Here is a 12093-nt window from a genome sequence, read left to right as displayed (position 1 = left end):
ACTGATAATGCTCTTTGGTTGTGCTAATTTCAGCTGTTGCTGTTGATGTCACAGGCAGAGGGATGTCTTGCCTTCACAAACACTGTTGCATTTTTTTTTTACTTATAATCTTTCATTTATATGATAAGTGAGTATCAGGTTGTAATTAAACGTGTGCATGTTTAAATATCTAATTTTCCCCTACAAACAATTATTCTTTATCCATCCGAAGCTTGCTCTATTCTTTCTTTCCATGCTACATCCTGTTCTCCCGCTTCTGCCTGTCCATGAGATAGATCCCTCGGGTTTAAATTAGCATTAGGCTCGTAACTCCCCTGCATCTAAAACAGCAATAACTCCTCAAGCCACTGTACATAAAGCTGAGCCTGTATTGATCCTGTGTAAAGCATCTGCCTTATTGTCAGCCCTCTCACACTGTATCGTACAGGGTTTGGGAATTCTGCCTAAACCAGGAAATCCTCCATCATCTCTCTGGTTACACGCTACAGTTTCCGATCAGTAACTCACAGCACTGAGCTGAAAATTTGTCTGAGGGTAGACTTCTTTTCTGTTTGCTGAACGACATAAAAATGATACAACCTCACCCCCCACTTTGACATAGCACAGTCAAAAAAGTTTCCTACTACTGTATCACAGTTTGCCCCATGAACACTAGAGAGTAGACGGGGCCTCGTTATTTTGGAGATTTAAGATGTGCAAATGGAAGCTCTGGATGCTGAATACCAGTCAGTCAGTTCCAGAGAGGATCATGATTTATTTGCTGCGTTTATGGTTAAAGTATTTTGCCTTCCCGGAGTTAAATGGGGCCAATTCCAGGAAGGAGTGAGGTGGTGATGCGATGAGGTCACCATCAGGGCCGTGATCAGGTTAGCAATGAAGGTGACACATCCACGGACAAACAGACAGACACTGGGAGCTCTGCCAGATACTGACTGACACTTCATCCACCTTTTACAGCTGGAGTCGATGGTGAGAACACGACACCACCCAACAGTCTCCTCTGGGCATCAGCTGTCCACAATAAAACTTTAGCAGGTATCAGAGGTAAACTGACATACTTTGTACATGTATTACTGCTAAGGGTGTTTATGCATCATTTGCATATCTGGTTGGAGGATATTATGATATCGGTGCTCATATTTGTCCATCAAAGGCTTTAACAGATTTACTTAATTTACCAGAAAATAAATTTCAGCAGGAGATACTTCAAATAACTCCACAACAGGCAATTTCCTCAACCATCCGTGCAAATGTCTGTCTTCCCACCCTCCTCCTTCACTTAACCAGCAACCGGTCTGGGCCTCCATTATCATGAGGGATGAAAGACAGCTTCATACAGAATAACACATGAAGAGAGGCCATTAGTCGAAGGGTCTACGGGCTTCAGACCAGAAGAGGAAGGGATATGGTTTAATGGACGCCTTTCCTACCGAGCTGTGGAGGGGGTAGAAAAAAAAACAGGTCTGTCTGTCTGTATGTCTTTTTCTCTCTCTTCCTGGTTCATTCAATATCAGATCACTGGCGGTCAGCTTAGGAAGAAAGCGTATTGATTTAAATTTATATCGGAAATAATAAAGTCAAGCTGGGAAATAACATTTACTGGTTTGAAAGGTTGAGATGAAGTTTCACAGCTGGCATTTGCTGTTTAATAGATATATAAACTGGCATCTGAGAGGAGTTGCTTTGAAATGAGCTGCGTGGACAAATATCTTTGAAACTGGATGGAGACTCTGAACACAACGGCTGGATGCTTTTTAATGCCTGGGTGCTGCGTCTTTGAACATGAACTCCTTTGTGATATGGCTTCTGAATAATTGGAGGCTAATTGTGAAGCAGTCAGAGGGAGAGTGACTTGACTTTTAATGGTAACCACTCCTTTCCTCTGTTTCACTCCTTTCCATCTTGTTTCTGTTACATCTCAGTTGGGAGTATTTCTCTGTTCTTACTCTCTCCAGCCTCTCTCCAACCGCCTGCTCTCAGACTGAATGTCATGTTGTGAAAGCAGAACCTTGTTTATCTGAGGCTCTGTTTGACAAACCTTTTCTCTTTCCGTTATACAGCTCTGAGTGCTGACAAGGAAACCAAGGCCAACTTCTGACATTTGCACTCAAGGTCACCTCTGCTTTCTGAACACACACAATAAAAAGGTTCAGAAGCCTGTGTGTCGACATGCTCTGGTAACACCAACACATCGATGTTGCTTTGGTTTGCAGATTCAGACACTCTGTATGTTCTGCACTCTTCACTCTTACTATAGCATGCCGACTCAGCTCAGATCAAATCTTCTACTTGACGTACAGGACACATAAAATAGATATCTGAGTTTAGTGTCTCTTACCTCTGTGTGTCGCATAGAGCGCTGCGAAGGTGACGACGAAGAAAGTTGTTGAATATTTCCCAGCATTCACCAGGTGAGGAAAGGCCCTCTTAGTGTCGCGGTAACGTCTCAGGCATTGGATGAAGCGGAACCAGGCGGGCAGACACTGGATGATGGCACGCAAACCGTACGAGTAGCTGTGGCACATGTACTCACCGGGTTCTGCAGTAGAATGAAAAAGAATAAAGTAGATTAGTCATTCTATTATCAATTTCCTCTCCGTTTTATCCTTCGTAATACCCTCCACACATTTCCCTCCATGCAGAAAAGCTCATCATTATGAGAGTCACATGATGACCTCTGTGTGGCCAAACATTTCCGCTCCATTAGCTCCGTGTTAATTGGCTGCGTGGAGGCCGGAGTGTCAATGTTGGCGAAGTGGAAGGACAGCAATTAAAACCTGATTCACATCACTTTTCCTGACAGGAAAGCTCAGCTGTCTGGCACACTGTCAACTTGTGACCAGCCAAAAGATCTGTCTTTTTAATAAACAGATATAATAGTTTTATGAACAGGTGACGAATATGAAGAGTATGATTAACAATAACTATCAAAAATAACTGTATATTATGGCTGCAATTTACAAATATTTTCATTATTTTATACATGTGTTTTAATATGTAATTTCTTTAAAAAAGCCAATCACAGTTTCCCAGGTCCTTTAGTGACATCTTTTTTTGGACTTTGGTTTTGGACCAAAAGGCCAATATATATATAAAAGTCAGAAATATATTCAAATATATTCTGATATCAAAACTTTATTTCTCATTAATATTTAATGTATTACTGTCCTTCCATAATATTGTCCGTGTGTGTGATTATATTTCCAGAAATCCAGGGTACATGCTTTCTGACCTTTAAATGAGGGCAACAGGCCTTTGCTGTTGCTCCACTGCAGCTCAAAGACGTAGAAGCAGATGAGATACTCAAGGTCCATCAGAACAACCACCAGAGAGTTGAGCTGATCAGCCAGCCAGAAGTCTGCAAACTCCACTCGGTGAAATGGCGCTGTGAACACACGAAACTGTACAAAAGACAAGAGAAGGGAGGAGGAAGGTGAAAAGAGGAAATGCACAAACAAACCAGCGATTAGAGTTCAGCCTTAATTTTATTATAAAATATATACATTTGGGGAATTCATACTTTTCCCCTGAATTTCAGAAAACACCACAGCTGATGTGGTTTGACTCAAATTTGCTTGTGTGTACGTGATTTCAGGAAATTGGGACTGAATTAGTCAACAATTAATGAGTGTGCAAATGTCACAGTGCTTTAGTAGAGAAGTGCAAAGCAGGGAACAAACTCTCTTAATGATCTGCAACACGCCAAGGGATAAATCCTCTGGTCTACCTTATCACCACGCCACAGGACACCCTAATGAGTCACGCATAGTGTTTGGGTCTATGTATTTGTTTACTTGTGTGTCGCTATTCACTGCTGTACAACACAAGCATGTGAAATGACCTGCCAGTGTTTTGTGGCTGGCTTTGGCTTCTATGGGAATGTTATTTGGGATATGACTTTGGCACCAGCTCGGTTTATTGACCATGCTTTGTAAAATGATACAACCCTGCCCGACTCTTTCCATTTACCCCCCGAGGCAACATCTGACATTCAGGAGCGACTGTATGCCTCTCTACATATACACTCTCAGACGCAAAACCCACACACACTCTACCTCCACTGAAAATGTCAAAAGTATTGATCTTTTTTTCTCTTAACCTGTCAATCAAAATCTGTATTGATCATGTGGCCATCTAAGTCATTTCCACTCTGTGTGGATGTCTCAAGGCTAAGCCTGCTGCAGTGATGTGGTTAGGTTTTCATTTCTCGGGCAAACACTTGTAATCCGGGTGCTAGCTCTGTTGTCGGTCCTTTAATGAAATCTTTGTCTTCTGCCTGCAGTTTCTTGTCAGAAGAAATTAGCACATCTGGCTTGGATACATTTTACAGCACTGAAAGAAAGACAAATTGTTTACTCCAGTAACACTTTACAATTTCTCCTAAAATATCCTTAATTACTTATTTCTTATTCCATTAGACTACAGGTCTGATAACCATGAAAAACAGCTCACATCGGGTCTAATTATGTGTAGGATGTTTTATGATTATACAGGGCCAATCAAGACTGAGGCTGATTAGAGAGCCAGTGGAGGAGGGCTGAGCGAGTGTTGCTGAGGACTGTGGAGAGCTGTGAAGGAAAGGACAGGAATATGAGGAGGGGGTCTGCTGCTGGGAGAGAAGCAGAGAGGAGGAGGAGGAGGAGGGAGGAAGAGTGAGAAGAGGAGGAGGAAGAGGAGGAGGGACAGAGGAGCTCAGGGCATCAGCATACTGATAGATCTATGCCTGTAATGACTGCACAGTCACAGCCTCCACCTCCCCTGGGACGAGGCTGCATTCTATTATCCCTCAACCCTCTGCCCTCTATCTTACTACAACCCCCCCAACACACACACACACACACACACACACACACACACACACACACACACACTCCCATAGCCTGTAGGACGGCTTAGACAAAGAACAGAGTAACATAGGAGGGTTTTGTAAACATGAGACATGAGATGCATATCTGAATTGTACATGAGACACACACACACACACACACACACACACACACACACACACACACACACACACACACACACACACACACACAAAATATTCATGTGCAGCAGCACAAAATATTAAAAAAAAGCAAATAGCTCACGCAAAATTTGTTTTTAATAGTTTTCTTTGGACTTTCCTTCTATAGCTTTTTCTTGGTTTAGATTCCAAAATATAAATAAACCAACAAGAGTAAAAATAGTGCAACATATGAGTCAGGACAATCAAAACAAAGTTAAGTAAGGTAAGGTAAAACCTTATCTGAACAAACAAATGTATGTTGCATTTTGTATGATATTCTACAACAGAAAATGCACACTTTATGTCAGATATTATAAAAAACCTTCTGGGGGTTTATGATTTAGTTTATGGTTGGAGTTGGGTTCTTGGTAATGTTCTGATAAAGCTCTACTCATGCTTTGATTTTTAAATATTAAATGAGTTACTTGATTTCCATGTTCCATAATGTAATTTACTTGTCATATGAATAGCCACCAATCTCTCTAATACAAATAACCAAACACATTAAATCAGACCCTGCCAGCTTCAGCCGCAAATGACCTCTGTGTTCATTCATCAGCCCTCATACTGAGCAGGTATCTCACAACATATCGTCTTGTTTGTATCTCATCTCATCATAGCAGGCCTCCGCAGCATTGTCTGCTGCTGGTTAGCAGCTGTCAATATTTGTCTCTGTATAACCATGAGCCTTGAATCCTGACTGTTGGGCTCCTTTACTCAATTAGAAGTACTTTCTTACTCCAAACCAAACACACTGGAGAAACATTTTCAGAAGTTATTAGTGTGTATCATTAGTGGACACCAAAGTTCAAATGGCATCGTTATTCTGTTAAACAAAGCAAACTAAAGCAGCAAAGATCTGAAGGAAATGCTCCCAGTACATAAATGAGTGGACTGACCAGTAGCTTGAGGAGCCAGAAACGTGACTTGTAGTAGCAGGTCTTGAAGGGGTTTAAGAGGAAGAGCACCATGAAGCCGTAAAGGATGAGAGGATTGATTTGCATGGGGAGGTAGGTGTACTCTGAGTAGAGACAGGAGAGGATGCTGAGACACCATAACACGCCGAGGAAACCAGCAATCTGCATCACAGAGAGAGGAACATTGGACATTAGGTATGTATTGTTGCTGCTGCATGAATTTGACATGGTAATCATTTTATGAATCTGGATTACCCAAGAGACTAAACAATCCCATTCTTTCACATTGCATGTGTTAAATGCTCCTGATTATCAATCTAAACACAAAGTTGTTTTTCCTGCACTACAGAAATAACGTTTATTTTTTTGAGTGTGTTCCCATCCATAAATGTGTTGGCATGCGTCCCATTCTGACCTCAAACAGGTGTTGGTGTGAAAGGTTGTTTCGAGGATTGATCTCGAAGATGAGGACATGGTTGACTCCTGCCTGTCGCCATCCGTAAGTGTTGATGCCCAACAGGAAGAGGAACTGGATTAGGAGGAAACCGCCCCGATAGATCCGCACCAAAGGCCACATGTTCTCAGAGCGGATGAAAACAGCACCTGATAAAATGACGATAACGTTTGAGAACTCTGCCTGTCTGCTTGATAAATAATAATCATTTGTAAAAACAGTGATGATGTTTGCTGTTTATCATAAACAATCAACCAAAACTTCCAGTTGTCCAACAGTGACACATTACAAATTGTTCAGCACTCAGTAGGAAATTAAAAACTGATGAATTCAAATGTTGACGTGACATACCAGTGAGAATGAAGGCGATGGCGAGAATGATAAAGATGCCGCAGTAGAGACCCACACGAAACGTTGTCCAGGCTAACGCAGGCTGAATCAAGAAAAAAGTTTAAAAGAGTTTTATCATCAAACTACAGTCACCTCATCAATTTTAACAACTCAGTCAACTTAAATCAAGCTTGACAATCATTTTGCACATTCAGATAAAACAAAATCTCAACCAGAACTTTACAATGTCTCTCTATATAAATTTCGCCTCTTTTTTCTGTGTGAATATACAGTATGTATTATAAAAATGTCTGTAGGGGAAATGGAGAAAACAGTCACATAGCAGAAGTTAAGTCAGGCATGATAATAATTAATGCAGTAATAACAGTAGATATAAAATAGGGAAGTCAATTGCCAATCGCCTCGATTATTTCTGAAAGATATCCTGTCTGTTCAACAATGGAAAGGCAATTATAAAATCAATATTGAAGGCTCACATGGTTTCTTTGTCTCTTTCTCTCTTTACAAGCATGTTTTGTTTTTAATCTGTGTTCCCCAGCAACGAAAAACAAGATTACAGGAAGATAAATGCAAGGATTATCCTACAGGGACCTTCTCATGCACAGATACCAAATATATTCTTATGTGATTTTAATACTGTTGGTTTGGGGTGTTTTTGGGGTTTGGGATTGAGAAAAACATTTTAAACCATTTTGTTTATCTCTTATTTTTTGTTAAACACTTGGTAGGGTTTAGCAACTTACCCAACTTCATATGAGAATAAACCAAATGAAATAAAATGGTGTATTTAACTGATTTCTCTTTTGCAGTTTGTCAAGGCAGGTTGCGTTTACTTTTCTTTGAAAGTGCACTATAAAAGGTCTCAGAAGAGACCTCCAGTGTGACCGGCTATACTTCTGACCTGAGCTGCCCCCAGTGGAGGAACTCTCAACCTCTTCATCGCCCGCTGACGATCTCCTCCCTCCAGCTCTGTGGTCACCAGTGTCTAGACACACACACACACAAACAACAATAATTTTATGAGTTTTGTTGTGTGTACTTAAGTACATACTGTATGTGTACTGTATGTGTACTTATGAGCATGTACCTCTGTCTCACTGATAAGCTGTGTGATCTTCTTGCAGGTGTAGAAAGGTGCCACCTCCACGTGAGCCACACGCCAGTCGGCCCCACGAGGAGTATCCAGGATCTTGTCATGTTTCTTCAGGATCTTGCGGAAACCAGTGAAGTTCAGGTTCTGTGGACAACAAAGAGACAGACGTAGTGTTTTATTCCAAACAATTTGCTGCTACAGTATGAGTATTACTCTAAGGTTTAATACATTAATTTAAATATCCTTTAAAAACTTTTCCCTTTCATCTGCGAATGCATTTTTAATTTGTGTGTGTGTGTGTGTGTATCATTACCTGGTAGTTCTGGAGCAGGATGAGGCTGAGGTAGAACTCGCTGAAGGCTAGCTTCAAGTCCTTGATGTTGCTGTGTTTGCAGCGCTCCTCCTGCGACAGGTGGAACATTGTCTTGCGTTTCCGCAGTCCGGGAGGAGCGTTACTCTCGCGCTGAGCATCCAGTGAAGACTGCAGCTCATTCTGCAGAGTGGCAAAACGTCTCTGGGCTTCAGCAAGCTTTTCTACAGAGCAGAGACAAGAAAAGAGTTTTTAGGCTTTTTATGGTTTGTTATTAAAGGAAAAATTTCACAAAATGCACCACATTCATGCATTTTCATACCTCATATATTCATATTCATTCAATTTAGATGAATATTTCTGCCCCATGAAGACATTTTAAATCATATATATTTTTAAATATATATGATGATTAAAATAAACACCATTAATAAGCAGATATAATGCTTTACTTGACTAATTTATTTTTTGGTAGTCTAACCATTTGGCCTGAGGGGGGAAAAGAAAGCAAAGCAGACTCTTCATTTTAGCAGTTACCTAACAAACTGCTGGATAAACATGTCAACTAGCAACAGTGATCTTGAATCAGGACAGGTTTCTATAATGAGCAACTGCAGAAAAAATGACACAACTAAAAATAATCCTTTATACACCCTCCTCTCCTCTCCTCTCCTCCTGTCTCTTCCAGGAAGCAGAAGGATGGAGGCTATTAGACTGAACTGACATGTAGATGCTGCTGAGTGAGGAACCATTATCTGGGTCAGTGATAGGTTAATATACCCAGAGAGAGACAGAGAGACAGAGAGAGAGAGAGAGAGAGAGAGAGAGAGAGAGAGAGGGAGAGAGAGAGAGAGAGAGAGAGAAAGAGAGAGAGAGACAGAGAGAGACACAGAGAGAGAGGAGGGGTCACTCAAGGTGGGCAGTAACCTGCATTTCATTAACTTCACATCCTCCTAGTTTTCTGACAGAAATTTGACTTCATTCTCCTCTTGCTGCTTTTTTTCCCAAAACAGGTTCAGTGAGAGACAAATGAAGCCCATTTATCAGCCTATTTCTTGTTCTGAAAAATGTGCAAGTCATGTCTGCTACTGCGATTAACAAGGTCATTCAGCTGGCATAGAAACTTTTATAGGAACAGATCTGGCATCACAGTATGAACACTGACATTTTCTAGCAATGCTTTATGTGACAGCAGTCTAATAAAACAACAGATACAGATACAGAGACTGAGGCTTAAATAGTTGTTGCTCTTGTCCTAAACTGAGAAACGCAGCACTGGTCAAGCAGAGGTTTCACTTTTCACTTTGCTTTGTAGTTTTAACATACACACCCTCCCAGATTCTTAAGATATCACACTACCTGCTTTAGGGGAATGGCACAGCTCTTTTTGGAAAGTGGCTAATCCTTTACAGGAGTCATACAGCCTGTCACAACAACGTTTGGATGAACACTCGGATGAACACATGACATTGGCAGGAGGCGTGAGAAAGTCAAGACCCTGACTCCCTGCCACTTGTGGGTTTAGATTAAATCTGAGGTCTGGACATGCAGTGGCATTCAACAGAAGACATTGCTGGGGGCAGTTAACTGGAGCAGGGTTAATGAACCTTAAACACTCAAACAGACGAGTGTTGCTGGTTTAGATTTTCACTGCGTTGGGTCTGATGTTGTTTTTCCTCAGCTTTCAGAAACAGAGAGCGAAAATTGATATTCTAAAAACTGAGGGGAAACTTTCCACAAGGAGTGCATTTTCTTTTCCGTGTGTGTTTGACCCTTGATGATGAAAGCGCCGTCCAACAGGCTGCATTTCGGCGCAGTGCAGCAGAATAGCTTTAAGAGGTCAGGACCCCTTTCACAGGGAGGTAGAAAGGGAGAGAGCTATGTGGAGGCAAGTATCTTATGTAAAGTCAGCACACGATTTATCTCCATCACTCTGCTGCTCTCTCTCTAACACACACAAGCTAACCAGCTTCTCCTCAAACCACTACACGCCGACACACTGGCACCAGATAAAGCTGCCGGTAATTTCTTGCTTTGCCCTCCTGTGTGCAGATGATAAACAAGACGCCTGAGAGGAGGAATGACAAGCTGATGTTTTCACACAACATTTAACCAGCCTCACACGTCTGATCTGTTGAGGAGACAGTGACTCACTGACTGTAATACTGATGTGATTTGACTGCCGCTGTCAAAAAGTCACATATGTGGCAGTGAGAACATCAAACATGATAAGTGATTGTTCTATTGTTCTCCTCTATTATTTTCCACATCCTTTATTCATATAAACAGAAAATAAAATAGACCTCTAAACAAGACCTCTGAAAAAAAGTGATATTTAGTTTCATCTGCCTGCTCTCTCCTAAGCAAAGGGAGCATGTATGATCCATTATGTGCAGCAGATCAGGATCAGTATAATGAAGGACTACTACAGAAGCTAACAGAAAGTTTAAGGCATATGTCTGTATTAAAAACACACACCGCTGTCAAAGGAAAAAAATCCTGAGCATCAAAGTTTCTTCAGTGATTCAGTAAATCAAACTCTTGCTAACAAGGTCCGCAATGATTTATAGCCTGTTTGTTTGCTGCTCTAGCCGTTTGTCTGCCATGAATCTCTCATCATTATGAGCTGGAACAATCTTGTCAGTCAACCTTGGCCCACTGTTGACCCAGAGATTCTGCAGTTCAACAAAACCGCCTCTAGAGGAAGCACTGTCCATCTTTAGACCTCCCACTTCCCCCTGAGCTCAAGTTCAAACACCAGAAGGCAACCCTCTGGTACAAGAATACCAGAATATATTATGGCTGCCATCTCATGTTACACAGCACACACATACTCCCCCGTCCCCTGAAATACACACAGGCTGGCCCTGCTCGCCTGAACATGACAACCACCGGCTACTTCAGTCTAATGACCATGATTAGACACAATGGGCCTGATTTACTAAGATCCCAAATAGTGTGTACTAAATTGCGTATACAGTGCAATAGATTGCGCGTTTAGTTTGCGTGCGTTTTGCGGGTGATCTACTAAGAATAACTGCGTAAATGAAAACAGGTGCAACAGGGTGGAGACAGCAGTATTTAAATGAGGGTTTTACGTGTCTGAAAGGAGAGTTTGGACGAGCAGAAAGCTGCAAGCGCAAAATGAAATGTGATCAGGTTCTAGTGGAAGAGGTTAACAAATATATTGAGTTATTATTATATATATATATATATATATATATATATATATATATATATATATACATATGTATATTAATATTATTACGCAATTTAGTACCCACTATTTGGGATCTTAGTAAATCAGGCCCAATGTGTACTAAATATTGTGCAATAACTATGATAAGCTGGACTTTTATTTAACATGATTGTGTGATATAGCTGTTACTGTCTTTACATTAGTTAAGTGGTTTATATACTATACTTCATATAAAATTGTTGTAATGACATTTGGAATTATGCAAATGTTGTCCAGTGAAATTGATGAGCATTAGTCCACTAATCACATTGATTGCATTCTGCATTGGTCACATGACATGGAGTGTTTCTGAGTACATACCTGAGTAGAATGTGTTGATTTTCAGGAGTTCCTTCTCACATGTCTGGAAAAACCTCTCCTCAAACTTAGCATAATACCTCTTCACCGTGTCGTCATCTGTGACTGGAGAAAAAAGAAAAGAGGAAACAAAAAAATGGTGATTAACTGTGCAAAGACCCATCTATGAAGCACTGTTACTCATTTATAATGTTTATCTGCCCAAGAAAAGGATCAAATACAAGTTGCTTTATTCACATTCATACAGTTCAACATTTGCCTGGCTGCTGATACCTGACAGCAAAGCACACTGAATGATTAAGTTTGAATGTTCTCAAATGCCTGGTAACAAGAAAAATAAACATCAATGCACATATTGGAGGGACAAAGTGTACAAAGCAAAGTGTTGAGGTTGTAAATACCAA

At 40.9% G+C, this 12093-nt stretch overlaps 1 protein-coding gene across 1 annotated transcript in view; it reads right to left on the bottom strand.

Moving 5' to 3' along the window:
- The window catches only part of xpr1a (xenotropic and polytropic retrovirus receptor 1a), a 65986-nt gene that overhangs the window by 7686 nt on the left and 46207 nt on the right, over nucleotides 1-12093 (bottom strand). The window contains exons 3-11 of the mRNA XM_053322414.1: nucleotides 11693-11794; nucleotides 8137-8357; nucleotides 7818-7967; nucleotides 7632-7715; nucleotides 6731-6812; nucleotides 6341-6528; nucleotides 5908-6087; nucleotides 3233-3401; nucleotides 2339-2539 (exon numbers count right to left, since the gene is read on the bottom strand). Of these exons, the coding sequence (XP_053178389.1) occupies nucleotides 2339-2539; nucleotides 3233-3401; nucleotides 5908-6087; nucleotides 6341-6528; nucleotides 6731-6812; nucleotides 7632-7715; nucleotides 7818-7967; nucleotides 8137-8357; nucleotides 11693-11794 (1377 nt within the window). The remainder of the gene's footprint in view (nucleotides 1-2338; nucleotides 2540-3232; nucleotides 3402-5907; nucleotides 6088-6340; nucleotides 6529-6730; nucleotides 6813-7631; nucleotides 7716-7817; nucleotides 7968-8136; nucleotides 8358-11692; nucleotides 11795-12093) is intronic.

Source organism: Scomber japonicus, chromosome 7 (assembly GCF_027409825.1).
Source record: "Scomber japonicus isolate fScoJap1 chromosome 7, fScoJap1.pri, whole genome shotgun sequence".
Taxonomy (NCBI): Eukaryota; Metazoa; Chordata; class Actinopteri; order Scombriformes; family Scombridae; genus Scomber; species Scomber japonicus.
The sequence above is the reverse complement of the archived record's forward strand: the minus strand, read 5'-3'. Positions and strand labels throughout refer to the sequence as shown.